The following is a 20,543-nucleotide window of genomic DNA, read 5'->3' on the forward strand; positions in this document are numbered from 1 at the left end:
GCTCGACCCATGCGCCCTCGAGGTTGCCGGACTACCGTGCCGTATTTTGGCTGCGGACTTCGCAAAGACGCGACGCGGGGTTCCCCGCGGAAAATTGATACTTTGCCAAGAAACTATTACCCCGGCCGGATAATCGCCCGTCTTTGAAAGGGGCCCGTAAATTGACCCGAGTTTTCGGTGCTTTGTGGCCAGTCTGGACTTAACGCAAGTTAACGAGCATCACCCTGTCACAGTGCCAAAGGCAAAGCGAGTTGAATCGGTAATTTGCAGCCATGTTTCACAGACATTTGAGATGCCACGACGGAATTTGCCGCCCTTTGAATGCAAGATTAGTATCACGTTCTGCTGCAATAAAAAATGTCTCAGCTGAACGGATCGGCAATAGGGGGTTCGACAACTTACAAGGAGGCTTGCGGTAGCATACCACTACTAGCCTTTTTTCGGAGGTCTCGGTCATGAACTCAAAGAAGAAAGCTACCCCGAATATAAATAAGACACTGTGCAACCCTGCCCCCCTCCATTCTCCGTCCCTGTCACCTCAATTCAGTGTTCACTAGTTCAAGTCCATCTTCCTCACTTTTCACCGCGATGTTGAACCCGATTATTCTCTGCTGTCTTGCTACTCTAGCAGCTGCGGCACCACTGACTGGCAGTTGCAACGACTACGCCCTTCTCGACGCTCGTGGTACTTTTGAACCTCAGGGCCCCTCTGCTGGATTCAATATCATGGTCGCCAGCACTCTTTCTGCTCTTCCCGGTGGAGTTGAGTATGATGTGGTGTACCCGGCTTCCCCCGATATTTCGCAGAACAGTACCTTCATCGGCTCCGAGGATATCCAAAACTACATCAACAACGGCTACGCGGCCTGTCCTGACCAGAAGTACGCGCTCTTGGGATACTCACAAGGCGCCACTGTTGTTCTCGAGGCATTGCAGGCCTTGTCTGGTTCGAAGCCCGGCCAGCAGATAAAGGCAGTTCTGTTGATCGGAAATCCCTACCAGGTCAGTGGCCAAGCCACGACAGTGGATGAAAACAATGGCAACATTACCCGTGGTTTTGATGGTGCCCTGCTGCCACTGGCTGGCAGTCTCAGCTTAGACCCTAAGCTACCCCAAGATGGCACGGCTTTGAACATCTGCTATATTGGAGATCCTGTCTGCACAGGTCTTGCGTTTGCCGTTACAAGTGGTTTGCATCTTGCTTATCCTCTCGACGCGGCCGTGCAGCAGCTAGGAGCGAAACACCTCCTTGCAAGGCTTAGTTAGTTTGAGTATTTTACAGTTTCTATAATAATGAGCTTTCAAGATCTAAACAGCTTTTGCGTAATGGCCGGGCTCCATTCTATGCTCTTCAGTACAAGTGTTTGCATTATATTGCATGTTGACGCTTTGATCAGACGCGGCGAAAGAAAAACAAAACACAAGTGATACACATCTATAGGGTAGGGTGCATCAATTTATTGAAGGTATAAGCGAGCATTTAATGACGAGAAAGCTATCGGCGGTCTAATAACGGCGACGGATATGGTGCTGCCAGGGGTCTACAGCAACCGTAGTAATGAAGAAAAAATGGGAGCAGGAGGCGACGATAGAAACGTGGACAAGCCGAGGGTTGAAGGCCGGCGTTGTTTCGTAGCCATTGAGGGAAACTGGGTAACCGCAAAGAAAAAGCCAAGAACTCCAAGGGATATGTCCAGCGGCTTGCGATTGCTTCATAGTCAGGATATGCTAAACCGGCGAGAGCTGTTTAAGCCATATCGAGGACACGCTTCCCATGCAGACGGATCGCAGGATGGTCTCCTTGGAAGCGAGAGTGGCCCCAGATCCGCGGGTCTGTACATCACGCAGAGCTACTTACTGGATTTGGAGAGGTCGGCAAGATATCCGGGATACTTGAATTTGTATCGTGGCATGGGTGGCTGGGTAATGTCACTTTGATGGCCAAATATCCACCGAACAGCTCTCGGCAAGTACATGCTACTTGTAACACGGTAAAGTTTATTATTACGGGCTCGGCAATTCCTGAGCAGGTTCCAAAGTCCAGTAATCTGCTTGCAAAGCAGCACTACTCGCGAAATCGATCGATAGCATGTAGTTGACTCCGTTGAGGTTTCTTGCCGTGTCGACCGTTATGCAGCACCTGGTATGCGCACATTATGCTCCGGCAAGACTCTATGAGACGACCCAGATGACCCAAGAATCAGTTCGTTAATCAATCACTACGATACTGGGGAGCATATCACGCCATATTGACTACTCGCTCTTGTGGAATCTCGCCTAAAATTTTCTAGTGCTTTCCGAAACCAAGGCCGGAGGATGAAGACATAGAACCCGACCAAAAGTTTGTCATTAAATCGACTTCGAACTCAAGCATTCTAGCCATGTTCGGCATTCGCCGCGGTCTAATATTTCTGGGTTTTTTCGTACAGTATCGATCTGCGTCTCTTATGAGCTGATATTGGTTCAAGTGTTGCGGATGTCGTGATTCCAACAACTTGCGTATTCCGACTCATCTTTACAACAAGGAGGGTTCAATTAGCCGAATCTTCTTTCCAAAGTTACGCCGCACCGACCCCTTGAATATAAACGACTGTCCTGCAACAAGTCTTCCGGGCTTCTGCTATCGGAGTTAAGCACAGCGGTTTGTCGGGACTCGGTCCGCCAGTACTCCATGACTTTGCTTAACAAATCACCCAATAGCGCCGATACTTTTTACTAGAAGAGGCAAAGATTATCGCCACTCACGACAGCCCCCGCCATAATGGTAAGGCTTGCGCGCTAAGGAATACGTGACTTCGGTAAGACCACAAAGTATTAGGAACACTCGCTGCTATAGAAAGGCATTCAGTGACGGTAGAATGTAGTAAAATATAAACAAAACTTGAGGCTATCAACAGTGCTGGCATCGGGCCGATGAGGACTCTAGGTCAGGGGGCCTGTGCACTTCGTTGCCCACAACATCTGTTGGAGGTACACAGCGCTGCCTGTGAATCAAACGAGTATATCTATTTTACTACGCGTATTCAAACAACTTGACGCAGTGAGAAAGATATATTCTACACCCCAAGCGCCGTTCACTAGCTACAGAGCCTCAGCACTCAACAAGTCGTCTTCAGCGCTAGTGTCCCGTACCGTTGGGCGAACCGTATGATCTAGGCTCTGACCAGCCATCAGCGAAAGAACTACCCCATGTCGAGCTAACATCATAGGTCCGTGCTGCTTCCGCATTCTATACCCACTTGGCTTGCATACTTCCACTAGCCTGTTCGGATATGTGCGGCTAAAGCGCCAGCAATGTGATTCAGGGAAGATGCCCATACTTTCTCCCTTGCAATTACGGCACTTCTACATGAACCGGGTCTCGGGGAATTTGAAACTCTACTAACTCTACGGAGACAAGTGAGATTTGGCCTAATGAAAATGCGACCTATATAAGGTCTTGTTGCGCGCTTTTTTGGGTAAGCCTCTGCAGAAATTGCTCCGCCAACCACAATAATCTCCATCATGAGGCTCACCTACTTGGATCTGGCGGCTGCCTTGCTGATGGTTTTACCCCAAGCCGCCGCCCATGTGGCTCTGCTGCGGCCTCGCGTCATTATGCCAGCCGTGCCAGCCGAGGACTTCTTCTATCAGCCGCCGTCTGGCTTTGAGTCGCAGATCCCAGGTACGGTCCTGCGCCAAAGAGCGGTCGTGGTGGCTTTCTTCGGCAAAGTCCCAAATTCTGTACAGGCCTACCAGCTTCTTTATCGGACATCGTCCCTCAACGGCTCAGCCATTGCCACCGTCACGACCATCTTCAGGCCGCTCGCTGCCAAGTCGGATGGTTTCGTTTCGTTTCAGACCGCCTACGATAGCGCAACCAACAGATGCGACCCGAGTTACACCTACCAGCTTGGTGCCAAGCAGGAGAGCATGTATACCGCCGCCGAGACGGTTCTCTTAGAGGACTACCTCTTAGCGGGCTATATCGTTGCGTCCCCAGACTACGCGGGTCCTGACGCCGCCTTCACCGCTGGTCGGGTTTCTGGGATGGGAGTTCTGGACGGCATTCGTGCTGTGCAGAACTTCCACAAAGCCCTTGCCCTCACAGCAAGCCCCATGGTTATAGGCGTCGGGTACTCGGGCGGTGCCCTCGCCACCGGCTGGGCGGCAGGGTTGCAACCAAAGTACGCGCCGGAGCTGGCTATAAAGGGATGGGCCGCTGGTGGCACGCCAGCTAATCTGACGGGGACTCTGGTCCAAATTGACAATACCAGCTCCAGCGGGCTTATCCCAGTCGCTCTCGCAGGCCTTGCCAAGCCCAGCGCTTATCAGACTGCACTTCAGGGACTCTATGACAAAATCTTTACGGACAAAGGCCGCGAAGCTCTCGACTTCGCAAATGAAAATTGTGGACCCGCCGTCGTCAAAAAATATGGAAACATCTCTGTTCTGAGCGCCGACTTTCAGACCCTAGGTCGTGGTCTCATTTCCGAAGCAGAGTTTGCAGGGGTTGTTGACGACAACTTAATGGGCCTCAAAAAGGTTGAAACGCCTATAGCCCCAGTGTACCTGTATCACTCTATCGCGGACGAAATCGTTCCATACGCCGACGCTTCGACACTGAGCAACACGTGGTGCGCCAATGGCGCAACTGTCAAGTTCACAACTTATGCTTCTGGTGGCCATGAGGCGACAGAGCAGAATGGCTCCCAAGGTGCGTTGCAGTTTGTTGAGCAAGCATTCAATGGAACAGTGGTATCTGGCTGCGAATCTATTACGGTCACGCCCAGCTCTTAGCGACCTCACAGCCAGAATCAGTCAACGCTACCTGCGCTACCTACCACTTTGTGATAATTGGGCTATGTCATGGTGGAAATTGTAGGCATATATATGGAATCAGCTCAGAGGCTTCAAAATCGCGAATATCACGTACCACGTAACGTTTACCCTAATCTGTGCAGAGGTAACATTGAAGCAGTACATACAGCCGTACTTGGGCCCCCGTGCTGTAACTCTGTTCTCTAGCAACGCTCCGGCGCAGCTCTTGGCGCAGGCAGAACTTCGACGTCGGGACAGACTGGTCCATAATTGCCGATCGGGAAATTTGGTAAGAGTTCCAAAAACACATCTTCGGACAGGGAGAGCCCGGGACATGGCAGCAGGTCCATGTCGCTGGACTGCGCAGTTCCAGTTAGAAAAGAGCCCGTTGCAGCTAGCAGAGCCATTGGTGCGATGGCCTGTTAGCTTTCGTCGATTCGTTGTCAGGTGGCTTGTTCTAGTTCCACGAGAGTTACTGGTACAGACCGCGCCAAGCCGGCTTCATAGGAATGTTCAGCCCCGGCGTCAGCCAACAGTGTTTGCGCGCGCTTGAACCTTGAATAGTAGTACATGGCCTCAGCGATATAGTAGTTAGACCATATGTTGGAATAGATGAGCAAGTAGAGCTGCAGCTTGTTCCGGCCTAGACAACGGATCAAGCTATTCTCAGACTTACAGTGTGCTAGATGCATCTGCTTTACCAGCACTATTATAGTGATCCGAAGAACAATTTAATAAACGAGCCGTATACGTTGACAGGTTAGTTGAAGCGTACTAGCTTTAGATGTTTAATTACGTCTAACTCAACGAGCTATTGTAAGAGGTTGTTTGTGCTGGATATACTCGCAAATGATACTGGATAATGATCTACTCATTTTCCCTGTGAGCAGCCAGTATTACAAGAAGACGATTTCAAAGCGCAATCAAGGCCCATATCAAGAATAGCGAGATCCCAGCGAGGTCCTAACGCTCCAAATCCACTGCATGTTGGAGCCAGCGATTGATCTGTGTGACGAGATGTACAGGTAAATGGCCATTAACTTGGCAATATTTTTGAGAAGTCTGTCTGTTGTAGCGAAGCGATTGTGGTGACAAGGCCGTGGCAGTGACAAGAATAAACTAAAGATCATGTCAAGTACGTTCGAGGACGAAAAGACTTTCAGCGACATAGCAGAGGCGTTGATAAGACGCTTCATCGAGAGCACCAGAGACTCACGAGACAAAATCCGTGAGGCAATCGTAAAACACAAAGTTTCTATGGGAATGAAAGCTGCGACGCATAGCGCAAAAGCAAAGATGCCGTACTTAATTCCCCGCTCAAGTTCGGGGCATATCTTCTAAACAGAGCATCTCAGCTGGGACGGGGAGTTGATTCGAGGAACAAGGAGATTGGCGAATTGGCGAACGAGCTGGGACTCACAGCACCACGGAACTCATACCTGTATGGCCGGACGGCATTGCAGAATATAATTGATTAGGAGGCATTCAGTTTGCTAGCTGATGAGAGAGATAATCTGGGGGTGTCTGCTTTTGTTAATCAGTCTAGAGTAAAGTTTGTTACCCGACAAATATACTCTGGACCTCTCAGCGAACGTCAACAAGGGTACGCCCCAACGATACTCCTTCAAAAAGTCGAGCCGCATTTTCAGTTTTATTCAACAAAAAGAGCACGCCGAAAAATGTTCGACATAGCTCCACGTGCTGTTTCTTTGTGACGTTTGTAATACTTGGCAGTGGTCACCTTCTCTAGCTCGATCGACTGTGCCCTTCCCGCTTAGAGCGGCATCCAATCAAGTCTCCTGACAAACAAACCATATGGCTTGTTCTGCTTTTCAGCTCGGAACAATATCGGCGGGGTAGTGTCACTGCATCTCTTGCGCCTTTTGTGACTCACACTAGGCAGCGGGGTCCAAGACAGTCGGTCTTCCCACGCGGAAGCAGCTTGTCTTGCAAGCGAGTGTTTCTCGATTGAGGTCATTCGGATGCAAAAAAACCCCGAAATGCTTGTCACCCTGTAGCATTGCAATGAAAATTACCGAAGCGCCCTGGATATCAGCAGCTGTCGAGGCCGCCAATCGGCAGCTCATACAACTGCCACTCCCCGTCATGGACGCCCTCGCCGAGAACGACTTGGATTCTGCTAGGGCACTATCCAACAACCCCAATATGCCCCCATACATGGCCACGGAGGAGTGCAGCGTGGTATGGAAGCGCCGCGCCGCCCAGATCCGCGCCAGTGCCGACGACGCTACCTGGGTCACTCGCATCGTTGTGGACGCGCAGACGGGCGCCATCGTCGGACGCGCTGGATTTCACGGGCCGCCAGACAAAAACGGGATGGTCGAGGTTGGGTACTCGATTGATCCGCTGTGTCGTCGTCGGGGTCATGCACAGGCGGCGTTGAGGATTATGCTGGATGTCGCGGCTGCAGACCCCCGAGTCAAGGTGGTGCGAGCATCGGTTTCACCACGCAACATTGTGTCGATGGGAGTGGTGGCAAAGTACGGCTTTAAAGAAGTGGGCGAGCAGTGGGATGATGAAGATGGCTTGGAGAAGATTTGGGAAGTTGCCGTGTAGGGTAAGGGTTGACTTGTTGGGCATTTCTCGACACGAGAGCGACAAACGACGATAATATCAGCAAACACATAGAAACATGTCAAATTATGTGCCATTTCCAAGAAATGATTCATGAGTACTTAATGAGCGGAAATACTTACAGTTTTGGCAGAAATTCTATTCAAATTGTCTTGAAAATAATACTTGCCGTGCAAACATCTGCCGAATCTGAGCTAAACGCATTGCATTTTAGCCACACCAGCTTGATGCCACGGCAAAACAACCATAAATTACAAAGGGAGATCTGAGTCTCCGTCTTTCAAATCGTCAATTGCCGAGTTCAGCTCAATGCCGAATTTGTCGTGCCTGGTTGTAACAACGGTTGCCTGGCCACGATCAGGCAGCTGAATAAAGCATCTCCACCAGCACTTATAAACCTCGATCAGCCTTCTACCACAAGACCTTCTCGTCACCACAACCCCATTATACTTTACGCAGCTCCCAAAATGAACGTCTTTGTCCGTTGGCGCCCGCTCGTCGGCGCAGAGACCACCACTGGCAGCGTCGAGCACAGCGCAAACACCAGCCCCTCCTCTACGCTTCTCGCCGTCACCGTCCACCGGTGCCAGACACAATCCGACAAGCCGTGGAGGAGCGCCGCCGCATTTACTGCCGTACTAGACAGTACTGCCTCCAACACTGCTGCGTACGCCACCGTCGTGCAACCCACGGTCCCGCGGGTCCTGGCCGGCGGATGCTGCAGCTTCTTCGCCTATGGCCATTCCGGCAGCGGCAAGACGCACACCGTGGTAGGCTACGAGCAGGACAAGTCCGGCTTCGGTATATGTCTCGCAGCAGCAGAGCAGCTCTTTGAACAGATTTTCAAGTTCAACGCAGAAGAGAACAATCAGCCGCTGGCGGTTGGGCTCAGCGTGTTTGAGCTCCGCCAAAAGGCGGCGTTTGATCTCCTCAACGACGGCACGAAATGTCACATCCGCGAAGGCCCCGACGGCAAGATCCATATACGTGGGGAGACGGAGACGCTGTCCGAAGGAAAAGTGCGCGTGCAGCCGATTGTCAAGCGTTCGTGCTGGACCTTTGCCGAGCTGCGCGACCAACTGCGCAACGCCCTCGCCCGTCGTGCCGTTGGCACTTCATCTGTCCATGACCAAAGCTCTCGCACGCATGCGGTTCTTGAGCTAGAAATTATCAACGCACCCCTCATCGCCGCCCGCACCGAAGTCATCGATCGACAGTCGGAGCTCGTCCCCATCGGCAAACGCGCGCTCGACGTGATCATTGACGAGCAGACGAAGAGCGTGATCAAGGACGACAACAACATTTACCAACCGAACCCAGACTACGTGGTCAATCAAGCCCTCATCGACAAAGTGACGGCCGAAAAGGACAAGTTCGAAGCGCGCGTTGCCGACGCCGAGGCCAAGGTCGATGCCATCTATGCCCAACACAACAGCGCCGAATCTACAATCCGCCTCGGTGGTAAAATGGTGTTTGTCGACTTGGCCGGCGCAGAGTACCAACAGGACAGCAAGATATCAGCGACGACACAAACACCCGCAGAGAGACAGGAGGCGCGGCAGATCAACACCGACCTGCTCGCGCTCAAGGAAGTGATGCGCGCATGGTCGACACGGCAGAAGCGTGTTCCATACCGCTCGTCACCGCTTACCATGGTGCTGAGGGAGACGTTTGCGGATGCGCGGAACTGCGGCGCGGGGATGGTGGTGACGGTATCGCCGGCGACGATGCACCATGCTGCGACGCTCAATTCTCTCAAGTACGGCAGCTTAATGGGGACGGCGCGGTAAGCCATAACCTGCTCTCCCAAATCAAGGTCTGAGGGGGATGTGAAAGTGAGCTATGGGGCAGAGTAGCTCTATTGTTGAGAAAGCCACTGCAGGTTTGTACTTTACTCTTACAATCCCCCGCCACCGGGCTTGCAATTGACAATGTCGGATTTGCAACTCACTTTTATATATCGTTCAATGGGGCAGTGGACAATACCAACAATGCGACGCATCTATCTGAATACAATAGGCATGCGTCAATCATTTAATCCAACTCTTGCTTCAATACTCTTCCTCCCCATGGCATGATATAAAATACTCTTGTTTCTCGCTTCTTATTTCTCGCTTTTCGCTTTATTTTACCTTTTCCGAGGCATCGTTGCGAACTTTTAACATCCTTCAATCGCTTCAATCTTCCTTTTTTGAGCCAGCGTTGCGAACTTTGCAAAAACGAAGACCTGATCACTTCTCTTCGTCACCATGCCCTATCTCAACAGGCGCACCGTCCGGAGCTTGCTCGCTCGCTCACGTCCCTCGCCATCTCCTGCGCCGACCCGTCCAACAGAGACCTTGACCGACCCTGTCAAGCCAGAACCGACAACCCCTCTTCCATCGTCCGCTTCTGCACCTGTTGGTCTTGTCGAGACATCGCCGTCCGTTCAGAGCAGCACTCGTGCCGTGACCGCCAACGAAAGCACTTCACCTGCTTCTGCACGTTCCCTGCCCGCCAGCACGGCAAAAAACCGCCCTTCTACTTCCACACCTCGAGAATCGCATTCTAGTAGCCAAACGCAGCCGCTGCCAGACACTACGCAGCGCGAGATTGCCGCATATCTAGAAGCAGGCATCCCCATTCCAAGCACCGTTGCTGCGGCACCACCCGTCTTTGCACCGTACGCCGCCGGCCACGTCCCCGCGTCCGACTCGCCTCCGTACGAGTTCAACGGGCTCTTTGCCGTTCCCGCAGCTTCTACAAGCCCGCCTGCGACTCCCGGTGCGCCGCCGCTGTACCAGCCGCACGCGTCTGACGCCGAGGTGTTTCCGCAGCTCCCGTTTACACCGTTCCACCGCAACGCCATTGCTGCGCGCAGCGGCGGCGAGCGAGTCGAACATGAACTTCCCGGCGATGTAAGCCCCATCATTCCGCCATCTGTAAGATTCCGTTACTGACACATCCAGGACCGCTTCCCTCGCTATCCTGGCTCCCGCGTCGTCAACGGCTCCTGGCTCGGCGGGTACGTCCCCTCCCCCTCCATCCATTCTTACACATTCACTAACATTGTCCAGCCGCTTCGAGCGCTTCACCGTCGGCGGCCGCACATTCTTCTGCCCCGTGCACCTCATGCTCCGCTACCCGCACTGGCGTCTTCTCCTGAACCTCGAGCGCCCTCCGCACGGCTGGGTGCTGTCGCCGTCCATCGACGCCACCATCTTCGCGCTCGTCATCGAGGCGCTCGTCTCCGCCTCCGGCTTTGACGGCACCGAGCCCGGCCTCAACCTCGTCAAGCTCATGCTCGCCGCGCGGCAGGCGCACGACTGGGGCATGGAGCGCGAGGTCGCCAAGCTCGTCGCCAGCTTCCGGCGGTACGTGGCCCGCCGCGTCTTCTACCGCAACCCGCACGCGCCGGACACGCACGGCGTCATGGACCACAACTACTTTGTGCACCGCTCCGAGGAGATCTACCGGGCGTGGCGCGCCGCGAGCCAGGCCCCGCGCGCGCTGCAGCGCTGCCTCCCGCCCGCGGAGCTCGTCTGCCTGTACACGCTGGCGGTGCCGCGCGACCTGTGGCCCGCGCTGACGGCCGAGTTCCCCGACGAGTTTGCGGCGCTGATTGACTTTTCGGCGCGGATCCGCGTGGTGCCCGAGGAGGTCGACTACCACGACTGGTGGCTGCGCTTCTTTCGCCTCGCGGGGTGTCTCGACTTTGACTGGATGGCGGACGTGCCCGACGCGCTCAACATGTTTTTCCGGGGACACGAGGAGGCGAGCAGGGAGCTTGAGCGGCAAAGGCAGCAGGCGATGCAGGCTGCGGACGGTGATGGGAATGCGGTGGACGGCCTTCTGGCTGCGGCGCGTGCTTCAACGGATGCTGATGCGACTGATGGTGCAGATGATCAGTAAAACCTTGCTTGGGGGTGAGTGATGAGGACACAAATGTTTGCATGATATATGAAGGATACGATTGATGACTTGCTTGGATTTTGCTGGAATTGGCTTCAACGCAGCTGGTCTGCTCTTAATTGCTGCATGGCTTTGGAGAATGGTCTGTTTGAAGAATTGCTTACGCTCGAAATGTACATTAGATAAACCATAATTGCTACTTGTCGACTGCTGCAGCCTTGGCTTGCATTCACTGCAACAAAATCAAGCGTCATTTATAAATCGTCATTCATTTTGTCACCCCATGCATGTGGTATCGCCCAACTCACCGTCTCATGCCACGTAAAATGTATATACAATGCTGTTTCCTTGTACGCCAACTGCTCCAAGAACATACCCACTCCCTCTCTAATCCAAGTTTAGATTCCACAGCCCATCGCCCAGGTAATGCGCCTCCTCCACCACGGGCCCTTTGCCCTTGGCCTTGACCTCCGCCGTGCCCTCCACCAAGACACCCACCGCACACGCCTCCTCCTTGCCCTCGGCCATGATGACCACCGGCTCGCCCTTGACCAGCTCCCTGCTCCACCGCCCCTCGGCGTCGACCTTTTGCTCCATCTCCTTGCCCTCCTGCAGGCCCTTGGGGCTGCCCTCGGCGGGCAGACGACCGCCGGCCGACGTCAGGCCGGGGGCCATGAGGGTGGCGCCCGAGAGCACGAAGCGGATGGCGCCGCGGTCGATGCGGACCGAGGGGAAGCTCTGCGGGAAGCGGTGCACGAGGCGCAGGTGCGGCAGGATGTCGCCCGAGTCCTGCTGGTAGAAGACCGGCGTGGTGGCGTCGACGACGTAGAGCGTGTTGCGGTCGGGCAGCTTGATCGAGGACAGCGAGGCCTTTTTGGGGAGCACCTCGTCAATGTACGGGTTCAGGAGCGGGTAGGTGGTCAGCAGCGCCTGACGCAGCGAGCGCTGGACGGACGACTTCAGCTTTTGCTTGGGCGCGGCTTGGAGGCTGGAGCGGGGTTAGCAGATGGTTGACGGGGAGGGGGAAAGAGGGAGATTGTGGCTTTGGGGAAAAAGACATTAGGGAAGTACGGTACGAGGGATAGGACATACTCTTTTTTAAACATGCTGGCGGTTGAGGTGATGTTGTATGGAGAGAAGCTGGATGGCGGGGTGCTCGAATCGAGGGGCGAGGGAAAAGTTCAAGTGCCCCGCGGCGGGGTCACGGCAGAATCACGGTGGCAGCAACAATGCGATATCAATATGAATAAAATCAAGAAAATGCATGCGAGTATATTATATCATACTAGAGTTTAAGAATATATATTTAGCCAGTTTCTGGATGCGGTGGTGACGCAGCACCCCCACGCCGCTCGCTGTTTACACGTCGTCCACCAGGCGCCACCCCGACCTTAGCTTCAGCTAGCCGTGGTAGACGTGCGTGACGACACCGTCCTTTTCGACGTGGACATTGAGGCGGTTCTCTCTAAAGTCCTTTGTGACCATGGTTCCGGGCTCGATGATGCGCGTCTCCTGGGGCAGCTCACGCTTGCAAAAGTTCTGTCTCTCATCAGTCACACTTTACCCTCAGCTGACAGCCAGCCAAAAAACGTACCGTCTCGTTTGTCGCCGTCTCGTTGAGCGTCTTGCCGACGAGCTTTCCCTGCCACTCGTCCGTCTTGGAGGAGGCGCTGGCGTTGGGGTCTTGGTTGGGAGTGACAAGAGGCATTGTTGGTGGTGGTGGTGGTGGTAGTTTTGATGTTTTGGAAATGGGGGTTAATAATGTTGAAAAGGGGAAGAGTGAATGGGGAAATACAAAGATGGACGATGGATGGATGCAAGTAGTATATAGCTCTGGATAGAGTTGGCAGCCGATGACGTTGGACGCTGGCGACACAAACAGCCACGAACCGGTTACAAGTTCAGGCCTTGCTGGATACGGTAGCCGGGACACGCATGGGTGACGTGGGCGTAGGGCTGATGATCAGATAAGTGATTGATCAGTCAGTTTACAGTGGTTTGGGGATGGAATGGTTTTTTGTTTTGATTCCCATGATCGAGGATAAATATACTGTCGCTGATTCCCCGTTAACAGCAGTGCTTGGTACGTACCTCTTTAGTGCTGGGGTACTTGTCGCCCTCAACAGCAGCACTGGACCACTTCTTCTTTTTCTTTTTTTCCTCGCTTCGCTCGACGTGGGCCGATAAATCATCATCCTCTACTTTGCTTGCATCGTTCGAGATGGAGGTCCGATTGTCTTGCTATTTGGCTCGTCATTCGGTGTCGGGTCTTGCATTCCAGCGCATCAGCCACAGTGGCGGAGACGCGTTTGCTTGCCTGTAGCCCTGACGGTAGAGACCCCGGATTCCCAGCAGCAGTATACAAGCGATGGCTGCATGTTGAGAATCTTGTAAAATTGATTTCAAAGGCTCAAATTAGCAGCATTTCTCAATATTCTCATGAGCCTCATGCTGTCTTAGCCACCCCCGTCCGGCTCCTAAAAATAGTGCCTGCTAGCGCGGCCACAGACAGCGAGCCTGTCCTCAGCCACAGCCCCCTGTAGTCGCCTGACAGCTGGCAAGAAAGGTACATGGGCGGCCGACAGACCGTTGACAGCTTCACCTGTCCTCTGTCCGCACACTACTCCGCGCTCTGCATCGCATACACCTCCCTCTCCATCCACCTGTGATTTTTTCTCGACATAAAATCAGCACTGTAAAAAACCATCTCCCTCCTGCCTTGCCGTAGAGCCCGTTTCCACCCCCATTGCATTTTTCCCGTTGCCGTTTAGCGTGCCTCGTACAGCCACAATGGCCCCCGTCGCCGCCAAGGCAGTTCTGTTGCGGGCCTGTCCTCTGTCCTCCATCCTTGTACCTTTTTCGCTCGCCCTCTCCACAGCCTTGCCTTCCCTGTCACTGCAAGGCTCTCAGCCCGAAACGACCCCTGGGTGCCTCGCCTTTTCTCACCGTCAGCTTTCCATCTCCTTTGCCCAATTCTCTTCTAACCCGTCCGTCCTCTTCATCACACCCTTAATGGTCGGCCGTATCGCATAGCATTTCTTTTTCGTTTCCTTTTATTTTGCATTACCTTGCCATCGCTATCGCCGCTCTCCGTCGACCAGCACGTCCCCCCTTTTGCTCCCAGTCTCGACAACGGCTCGCCCCGAATTTCTGGGCTGCAGATCATCGACGTTTGCCTGCTGATCTCCCCCATTCCTCCTCTTCAGCGAGCAAACAATCCCGCATCTCTTCCAACTCGACAAACAACAACCCCATCATGCGCTTCTCGGCCCTTGCCTTCGCCCTCGGCGCCGCCGCCTCCGCCATCCCCTCCTCCGACCTCTGCTTCCGCGACCACCACGACGACATTGCCGACTTTGCCGACTGCGGCTCGCGCGACGCCCTCTCGCAGTGCTTCGCTCAGCTCCCCAGCGGCGCCGACCTTGCCGCCCTCGAAGGTTGCTACGCGGCCGCCGGGTGCTCCGCCGACGATGCGGCCAAGGAGGCCGGCTACGCGCTCGACCGCTGCACCGACCTCCAGCGCGAAGGCGAGCTCCGCCGCCGCATGGCCGCCGCCATGATCACGCCCGCGCCCGTTCTCGCCATTCGCGAAAACGCCCAGGGCGACGACTGCTTCAGCACCGAGGTCAGCAGCGAGAAGATCTGCCCGGGCTTCGTCTCGGGCACGTCGCTGCCCTGCACCACAGGCCCCGTCACCGCAAAGTCGTGCCGCAGCGGCTGGATCTGCACCGAGGACCCCAACGGCAAGGATATTTGCATGAGCAAGGTTGACAAGCTCGACATTGGCGGCATCGTCCTCGCCATTGTCTTCTCCGTCATCATCCTCGCCGGCATCAGCTTCCTCATCTTCATGTCGTGCGCCGAGAGCCGCGCCCAGAAGAAGATGAATGCGCGCGCCGAGGCCACGGCGCTCGCTCGCGCCGCCACCAAGAAGAAGCGCAACGAGGAGGTGCGCGCGCCGCTCATGGCCCAGCAGCAGCAGCAGCCCGAGTACCAGGCCCAGGCAGGCGGCGTCAACCCCTTTGGCGACGGCCAGCCTCACTAAGCGGCGAATTTGCCATCTAATGGAGTTCAAGGACGCGATTATAGAATGCGGGAAAGTGTCAAACGTGTGCGTCAGAATTAAGCGTTACAGTGGATGAGCTTGCTATTTTATATTATCTGGTGTTTAAAGCTTTGGTTTCATTTATTGGGCTCGATACAACACGGACAGCGACTCTGGATACCATACCTAGTTTTATCGTGCATGAGATAATACATCATGTTCAATGCAAGTGAGGGCCACATGTGTTCAACACAAGTGATGGTCATCTGACCAAACACCACGTAGCACAAATCGTCACAAAATCACCCTGTTTGTGTCGCGTGCATCACAGTAGTGCAACACCAGCATTGCCATCTTCATATCGTGGGTTTGTATTTGCTACTCCTTCACTCGCGACGTCACGAGCCGTAAACAAGGAGAGTAACATTAAAAAAACAGGGACGCACAGGAGAGTTTGGGTAAGTTGTGTGATATAAAAAGAGGACAGGACGAAAAGGCGGCGCATCAACTACCTAGAATGCCCTGTGTGTACCAACAAGAAAAGACAAGAGACAAGAAAACACGTCGTTGTCAGGGATGAACCAGCAGCGGGAGCAAAACACAACGTCCAACCTTCAGAATCAACCACTCCAAATACGAGCCTGCAGGTCAAGAGATTTCCCACATTTCGAGAGTCCCCTCAATTCTCCTCGTCTTCCACGATGCCCAGTCGCTGTAGGAGATTCGGCCGCCGCGACGGGCTCGGACTCATGTCGCTGGCGTCGCTGCTGCTGTCGCCGCCGACGCTGTCGTTGTGTCTAACCCGGGGCGTACGCTAGAGACCCCGCATCGACGCGGCCGAGAAGCCCATGAGGGGACTGCCAATCTCGCCGGGCGCTCCGACGGCCTGACGGAACGGACCGCCTCCCGCGACACCGTTACTGCCACTCATCAGAGCGTCCATGGCGTCGGGCACCCAGCGGATGGCGTGCGTGGCATTGTCGCGCTTGACCACGTCAAACGTGCCGCCGCCGTTGGAGGCGTTGCCTTCCGTGTCGCACAGGTTCAGCAGGTCCTGGGCGGAAATGGTCGGGTCGTTGGACTGCTGCTCGACGTGGTTCTGGAGGGCCGCGACATCGACAAACGCGCTGCCGTCGCCGCTGCTGCCCGCGAGCGTCTTGCACGCGGCGCAGAGCATCTGGCGCACGGCAATGTGCCGCGACGCCTGCGACACGCTGCGCATCCCCGGGAAACCGCTGCCGCCGGGCGAGCCTACGGTGAAGCCGCCGGGCGACATACCGGGCGGAGGAGCGCCCCAGCCAGGATTGCCGAAGCCGGGAGGGGGAAAGTGCTGGCCGTTGGCGGACGTCGGCGTCGGTGCCCACAGGTTGTGGCCGCCGCGGGGGAAGCCGCTGTCCATGAACGGGCTTGTGGCAAAGGCGGATGGGCGAGGCCCCGGCGGTTGTGTGCGAAGGCTGCCTGAGAGGTTCAGATCCGGTCCGAGGGGTTCGTCGTCTTCGACAAGCACACTGCTGCCGAGGTGCTTCGTATCGTCGTCGCCGTCGTTGAGACGTCCGCGGGACGTGCTTCCGGGTCGTCCTATCGGGGCTGGTCGTCCAATGGGCATGGCGGCGCTGCCGATGGCGTCGTATGCCCCAGAGCCCTGGCGGCCGTGCGTTTGCGGAGGAATGTCCTTGGGCATGCTGTTGTATCCCGGGCCGACGGGGAACTGGTCGCCGATGGGCTGGATGAATCCTGGGGGCCCAATCGGTCCGCTCGGAGACATGACGCGAGCAGCTGGTCCGTTGATGCCGGGCGGTGTCATCATCATACCGCTAGGACTGGAGCGAAACCCTGGGAACACGGGGTCGTTGGGCAGACGAGAGGGGAAACCTGGCGGTGCATGGTGAGGTAGTCCCGGCGGTGGTTGCATGCCAATTGGATTGCCGTGGAAAGCGGCAGACAGCATCGACGAGCTTGGCGGCATGCCTGGTGGCGAGACAGAGTACGGCATGCCCGAACTGGCGCCGAAGCTCGACTTGCGTTCCTGGCCAATGCTTCCTGGGCTCATGTGGGCGGCTGTACTGGATCGGGGAGACAGGCTAGGGGATGCCGTCGAAAAGGCAGCATCGTGCTGCTGGGACGGGGCTCGTTGTCGTGCAGGTGTCGGGGCCACAGATTTGGGCAGCACTGGCGTCGCAACGGGCACCTTTGGTGACGCAAAGCTGGCCGGGTTCGGCGGGTGGTGAGGCAAGACGGCTGTCGCCGGTACGGGCACGGGCTGCTGCTGTGGCTGTCCGCGCTTGGCCAGCTGGATCTGCGGAGGCACCAGTCCAGCCGCGACGGAGGCAGCCTTTGCTCTCGCCTTGGCTTCGTTTGCCTCTTGAACCTCTTTGTGTGCCTTGGCTGCCCTGGCTTCCTTGTCCTTCTTGTCGCGTTCCTGCTTCTCCTTGCGCTCCTGGGCTTCGCGTTCCTTTTGCTCCCGGGCCTCCTTGTCCTTTATGCGCTGCTCTTCCTTGGCCTTTTTCTCACGCTCCTTGGCCTCGCGGGCTTTGCGTTCCTGCTCGGCTTGCTTCTCTTTTTGCTCGTGGATCCTTCGCAGTCGCTCTGCTTCTTTCCTGAGACGTGCTTCTTCTTCTGCCTTTCGTTGGGCTTCCTTGAGGCGGCGTTTCTCGTCGGCCTTTTGCTTTTGCTGGGCAACACGCCTCTGCTCTGCTTCTATGCGAGCAGCGTCCTCGGCAGCCTTCTCCGCCTCCTTACGCGCCTTTTCCTCAGCCAGAGCTTGTTTTCGTTGAGCTGCTTTGTCCTTTTTCTTCTGCGCGTTCTTGGCTCGCTTTGCCTTTTGCTCGTGTTCTTGGCGAGTTTCCTCTTCAAGTTCCTCGAGCAGCTTCTGTTGACGTTCCTTGGCAACCTTTTCCTTGTACGCAGACAGGACGCGCTGCTCAAACATGCGAGCGGCAAATATTTGAAACATGCGACGTCCTTCTTCCATTCGCTGCGCCTCGGTCATTTGGTCCTGGAGGCTGTGCTCAGTATGGTACGTAGATGGCATGGCAGAAGAACTGGAATATACCTCTTCGTCCTCATACTCCTCGTCCTGGCTGTCCTCGTAATCATCTTCCTCTTCCTCCTCGTCCTCGTACTCTTCCTCTTCGGGAGGCGGATGATTGTGGGGAGCAGGGTATGTGCCGTTGGGATGACCAAAACCGCGAGTAAAATGCTCTCGAGCATCCTCCTCGCGCGCCATGCGACGTTCGGCAAGCTGCTCCATCATCTCGATGAAGCGCTTGCCGTCGTTTTTCAGTAGGTCATCCGCCACAGTGAGGATGCCGCCTAGTTCCAGGTTACCATATGTGCGCAAGAGAGTATCTAGAAGCTGCGTACCCTTGACTTGAAGACTGTTGCCGAATGTGAGGAAGTCGGCGACGTCGCGATCTGCAACGTGCGTACTGTGAAAGGCTTCGGGAGGTTCGTCGTCACTATATTCGTCGTCATCCACTTCGTCTTCACTGTACACTTCTTCAATCTCCTCTTCCTCTTCCTCCTCGTCGCCAACGGGTTCCACTATTCGCCCTCGCGACGGTGGATGCGCGGCGTAGCTCGCGGGCAGCCCGCGTGTTGGCCGTATGGGGAAGTCGCGCGGTGACGGCAGCATGGGAGGACCCTCGCCTTGGTTGGCAAACTGCTCGAGCTCGAGATAATACGCGTCGTATAGACCCTCTAGCTCCTCTTCGATGGCGTTGCGTTTGCGGCCGCACACGGTGCAGCTGCAGGTATGCTTCTGTTGCTCCTTCATCTTGCGCAGCACGGCATCCTTTTCCACCTTGACGAGAGATTTGCGCTCCTCCTCACCGAGGCCAAGCCAAAATTCCTTGATTCGTTCGCGCTCCTCGTGGTTGCTGGTGCTCCATATCTTGTCTCTGGACATGCCAGGCCCGCGCAGTGCTTCGGTGGGCGGCGGCGGCGCTGGAGATAGGTCGTCGTCAGCTCCTGAGGCGACACTCTTCCCTTTCTTCTTGCGACTCTTCTTGGACCTGGAAGAGTTGGACGGTCCGCCGTTATGCTCATGGTGGCCCGCCGGAGCGTAGGACTCGTCGTCTTCGTCGTCGTCGGTCGAAATAGACTCTGCGTCTTGCGGAGGTGGCGGAGGGATGGAGGCGCCGTGTCGATGAGCATGAGCATGCTCGTGAGCGTGGATGTGGCCGTGCAGCGGCGCAGACGCAGGGGTGGCGTGGCCGTTGAGGCCCTTTTCGGCGGCCTTTGCAGCGGCCTTTTGCCTTCGCTTCTGCTTTTTGCGATTAACGGACGGTGCAGTGGCCGAGGCATCGTCGTCGTCGTAGTCGGGGGCGGCGGAATTATCAGGTTGCATTTGCGCGGCAAAGTGATGTTCGTTTGTCGCAGACAGCGTTGGCGTGGCGGGTTGGGAAGACGAGTCGGCGAAGCCCTTGGGGACGGTGATGAACTTGGAGCCATCTTTGTTTGTGTACTTGGAAGTGTTTCTAGGCGATGCCGGCGAGGGAGCAGCCGGTTTCTGGGTGTTGGCCGGCATCGTAGGGCGGTCTACCAGTCGAGCAACGGCGTCGAGCTCATCAAGAGCGTGGTGTGCCGCGAGGAGGGACGGGCGGAGTCGAGGCAGGGAGACGCAGACGGCAGAATGGTGAGAGATGGAGGTCGGAGAAATAGATTTGTCGGGTTACGACGCGCGCGCACGTCTCGAGGGGCGCTTGGAGTCCGTGGGCTGTGTTTTTCGGCCGGCAGCAAGCGGACGGCTGGGTTGGTGGGTGATGGTTGTGTGGATGGAGGTGGCCTTGGGATGTGGTGGTGGATGATGGTGGAGGCTTGCTTGCCCAGGTCGCGGGTCCCCTCCCGAAACTGAGGCACTGACTACTGAGCCAACGCCAGGGTTATTAGGTCAGCGATGACGCCAATGGCTGAGAGGACGGACGAGAGGCAGCGGAGGACGAGTGAGTTTTCAGGGAAATTAATTACATCAAGTTGGCAGCACGCGAGCATTTACACGAGTCTGGTTGGGATGGGCAGTGTGCAGGCGCAAGATGGGATTGCAGAGTAAAGTCACGACTTGGTGGTGATGCAGCGAAAAGGTACATGCGAGGCGGCGGCGCTAGAAGGCTGGAGATACAGCGGCCTTTGGTCCTGGAGCGCCTGTATTTGGACTTGTTTAGCGCTCTTTACGCACTTGAGTCTGCAGCGTGGTATTTATTGTTAGTGCCTG

The 20,543-nt window shown here is 55.6% G+C and overlaps 10 protein-coding genes across 11 annotated transcripts; 6 read left to right on the top strand and 4 right to left on the bottom strand.

Moving 5' to 3' along the window:
- Positions 1-588: 588 nt before the first annotated feature.
- On the top strand, positions 589-1,266 carry LMH87_001109 (uncharacterized protein; the record flags this gene model as incomplete). Its single annotated transcript, XM_056199132.1, has 1 exon — positions 589-1,266. The coding sequence occupies one exon, from the start codon at positions 589-591 to the stop codon at positions 1,264-1,266; it is 678 nt and encodes a 225-aa protein (XP_056056009.1).
- A 2,238-nt stretch (positions 1,267-3,504) lies between these two features.
- Positions 3,505-4,779, top strand: LMH87_001110 (uncharacterized protein; the record flags this gene model as incomplete). The annotated part of the gene is made up of 1 exon (XM_056199133.1): positions 3,505-4,779. The coding sequence occupies one exon, from the start codon at positions 3,505-3,507 to the stop codon at positions 4,777-4,779; it is 1,275 nt and encodes a 424-aa protein (XP_056056010.1).
- A 2,046-nt stretch (positions 4,780-6,825) lies between these two features.
- Positions 6,826-7,377, top strand: LMH87_001111 (uncharacterized protein; the record flags this gene model as incomplete). The annotated part of the gene is made up of 1 exon (XM_056199134.1): positions 6,826-7,377. The coding sequence occupies one exon, from the start codon at positions 6,826-6,828 to the stop codon at positions 7,375-7,377; it is 552 nt and encodes a 183-aa protein (XP_056056011.1).
- A 485-nt stretch (positions 7,378-7,862) lies between these two features.
- Positions 7,863-9,185, top strand: LMH87_001112 (uncharacterized protein; the record flags this gene model as incomplete). Of its 2 annotated transcripts, XM_056199135.1 has the most annotated exons (2): positions 8,342-8,414; positions 8,560-9,185. In XM_056199135.1, the coding sequence occupies 2 exons, from the start codon at positions 8,342-8,344 to the stop codon at positions 9,183-9,185; spliced, it is 699 nt and encodes a 232-aa protein (XP_056056013.1). The 2 variants fall into 2 exon arrangements, with proteins under 2 accessions (XP_056056012.1, XP_056056013.1); XM_056199136.1 differs by having other exon boundaries at positions 7,863-9,185.
- A 459-nt stretch (positions 9,186-9,644) lies between these two features.
- On the top strand, positions 9,645-11,286 carry LMH87_001113 (uncharacterized protein; the record flags this gene model as incomplete). Its single annotated transcript, XM_056199137.1, has 3 exons — positions 9,645-10,292; positions 10,344-10,399; positions 10,452-11,286. 3 exons carry the CDS (start codon positions 9,645-9,647, stop codon positions 11,284-11,286), a joined length of 1,539 nt encoding a protein of 512 aa, XP_056056014.1.
- A 387-nt stretch (positions 11,287-11,673) lies between these two features.
- Positions 11,674-12,392, bottom strand: LMH87_001114 (uncharacterized protein; the record flags this gene model as incomplete). Its single annotated transcript, XM_056199138.1, has 2 exons — positions 11,674-12,274; positions 12,379-12,392. 2 exons carry the CDS (start codon positions 12,390-12,392, stop codon positions 11,674-11,676), a joined length of 615 nt encoding a protein of 204 aa, XP_056056015.1.
- Positions 12,393-12,687: 295 nt separating this feature from the next.
- LMH87_001115 (uncharacterized protein) lies at positions 12,688-12,994 on the bottom strand (the record flags this gene model as incomplete). The annotated part of the gene is made up of 2 exons (XM_056199139.1): positions 12,688-12,825; positions 12,881-12,994. 2 exons carry the CDS (start codon positions 12,992-12,994, stop codon positions 12,688-12,690), a joined length of 252 nt encoding a protein of 83 aa, XP_056056016.1.
- Positions 12,995-13,179: 185 nt separating this feature from the next.
- Positions 13,180-13,664, bottom strand: LMH87_001116 (uncharacterized protein; the record flags this gene model as incomplete). The annotated part of the gene is made up of 3 exons (XM_056199140.1): positions 13,180-13,242; positions 13,378-13,527; positions 13,650-13,664. 3 exons carry the CDS (start codon positions 13,662-13,664, stop codon positions 13,180-13,182), a joined length of 228 nt encoding a protein of 75 aa, XP_056056017.1.
- Positions 13,665-14,542: 878 nt separating this feature from the next.
- On the top strand, positions 14,543-15,331 carry LMH87_001117 (uncharacterized protein; the record flags this gene model as incomplete). Its single annotated transcript, XM_056199143.1, has 1 exon — positions 14,543-15,331. One exon carries the CDS (start codon positions 14,543-14,545, stop codon positions 15,329-15,331), a length of 789 nt encoding a protein of 262 aa, XP_056056018.1.
- An 814-nt stretch (positions 15,332-16,145) lies between these two features.
- On the bottom strand, positions 16,146-19,859 carry LMH87_001118 (uncharacterized protein; the record flags this gene model as incomplete). Its single annotated transcript, XM_056199144.1, has 3 exons — positions 16,146-18,326; positions 18,384-18,643; positions 18,695-19,859. 3 exons carry the CDS (start codon positions 19,857-19,859, stop codon positions 16,146-16,148), a joined length of 3,606 nt encoding a protein of 1,201 aa, XP_056056019.1.
- Positions 19,860-20,543: the final 684 nt, after the last annotated feature.

This window comes from Akanthomyces muscarius, chromosome 6 (genome assembly GCF_028009165.1).
Source record: "Akanthomyces muscarius strain Ve6 chromosome 6, whole genome shotgun sequence".
In the NCBI taxonomy this organism is placed as follows: domain Eukaryota; kingdom Fungi; phylum Ascomycota; class Sordariomycetes; order Hypocreales; family Cordycipitaceae; genus Akanthomyces; species Akanthomyces muscarius.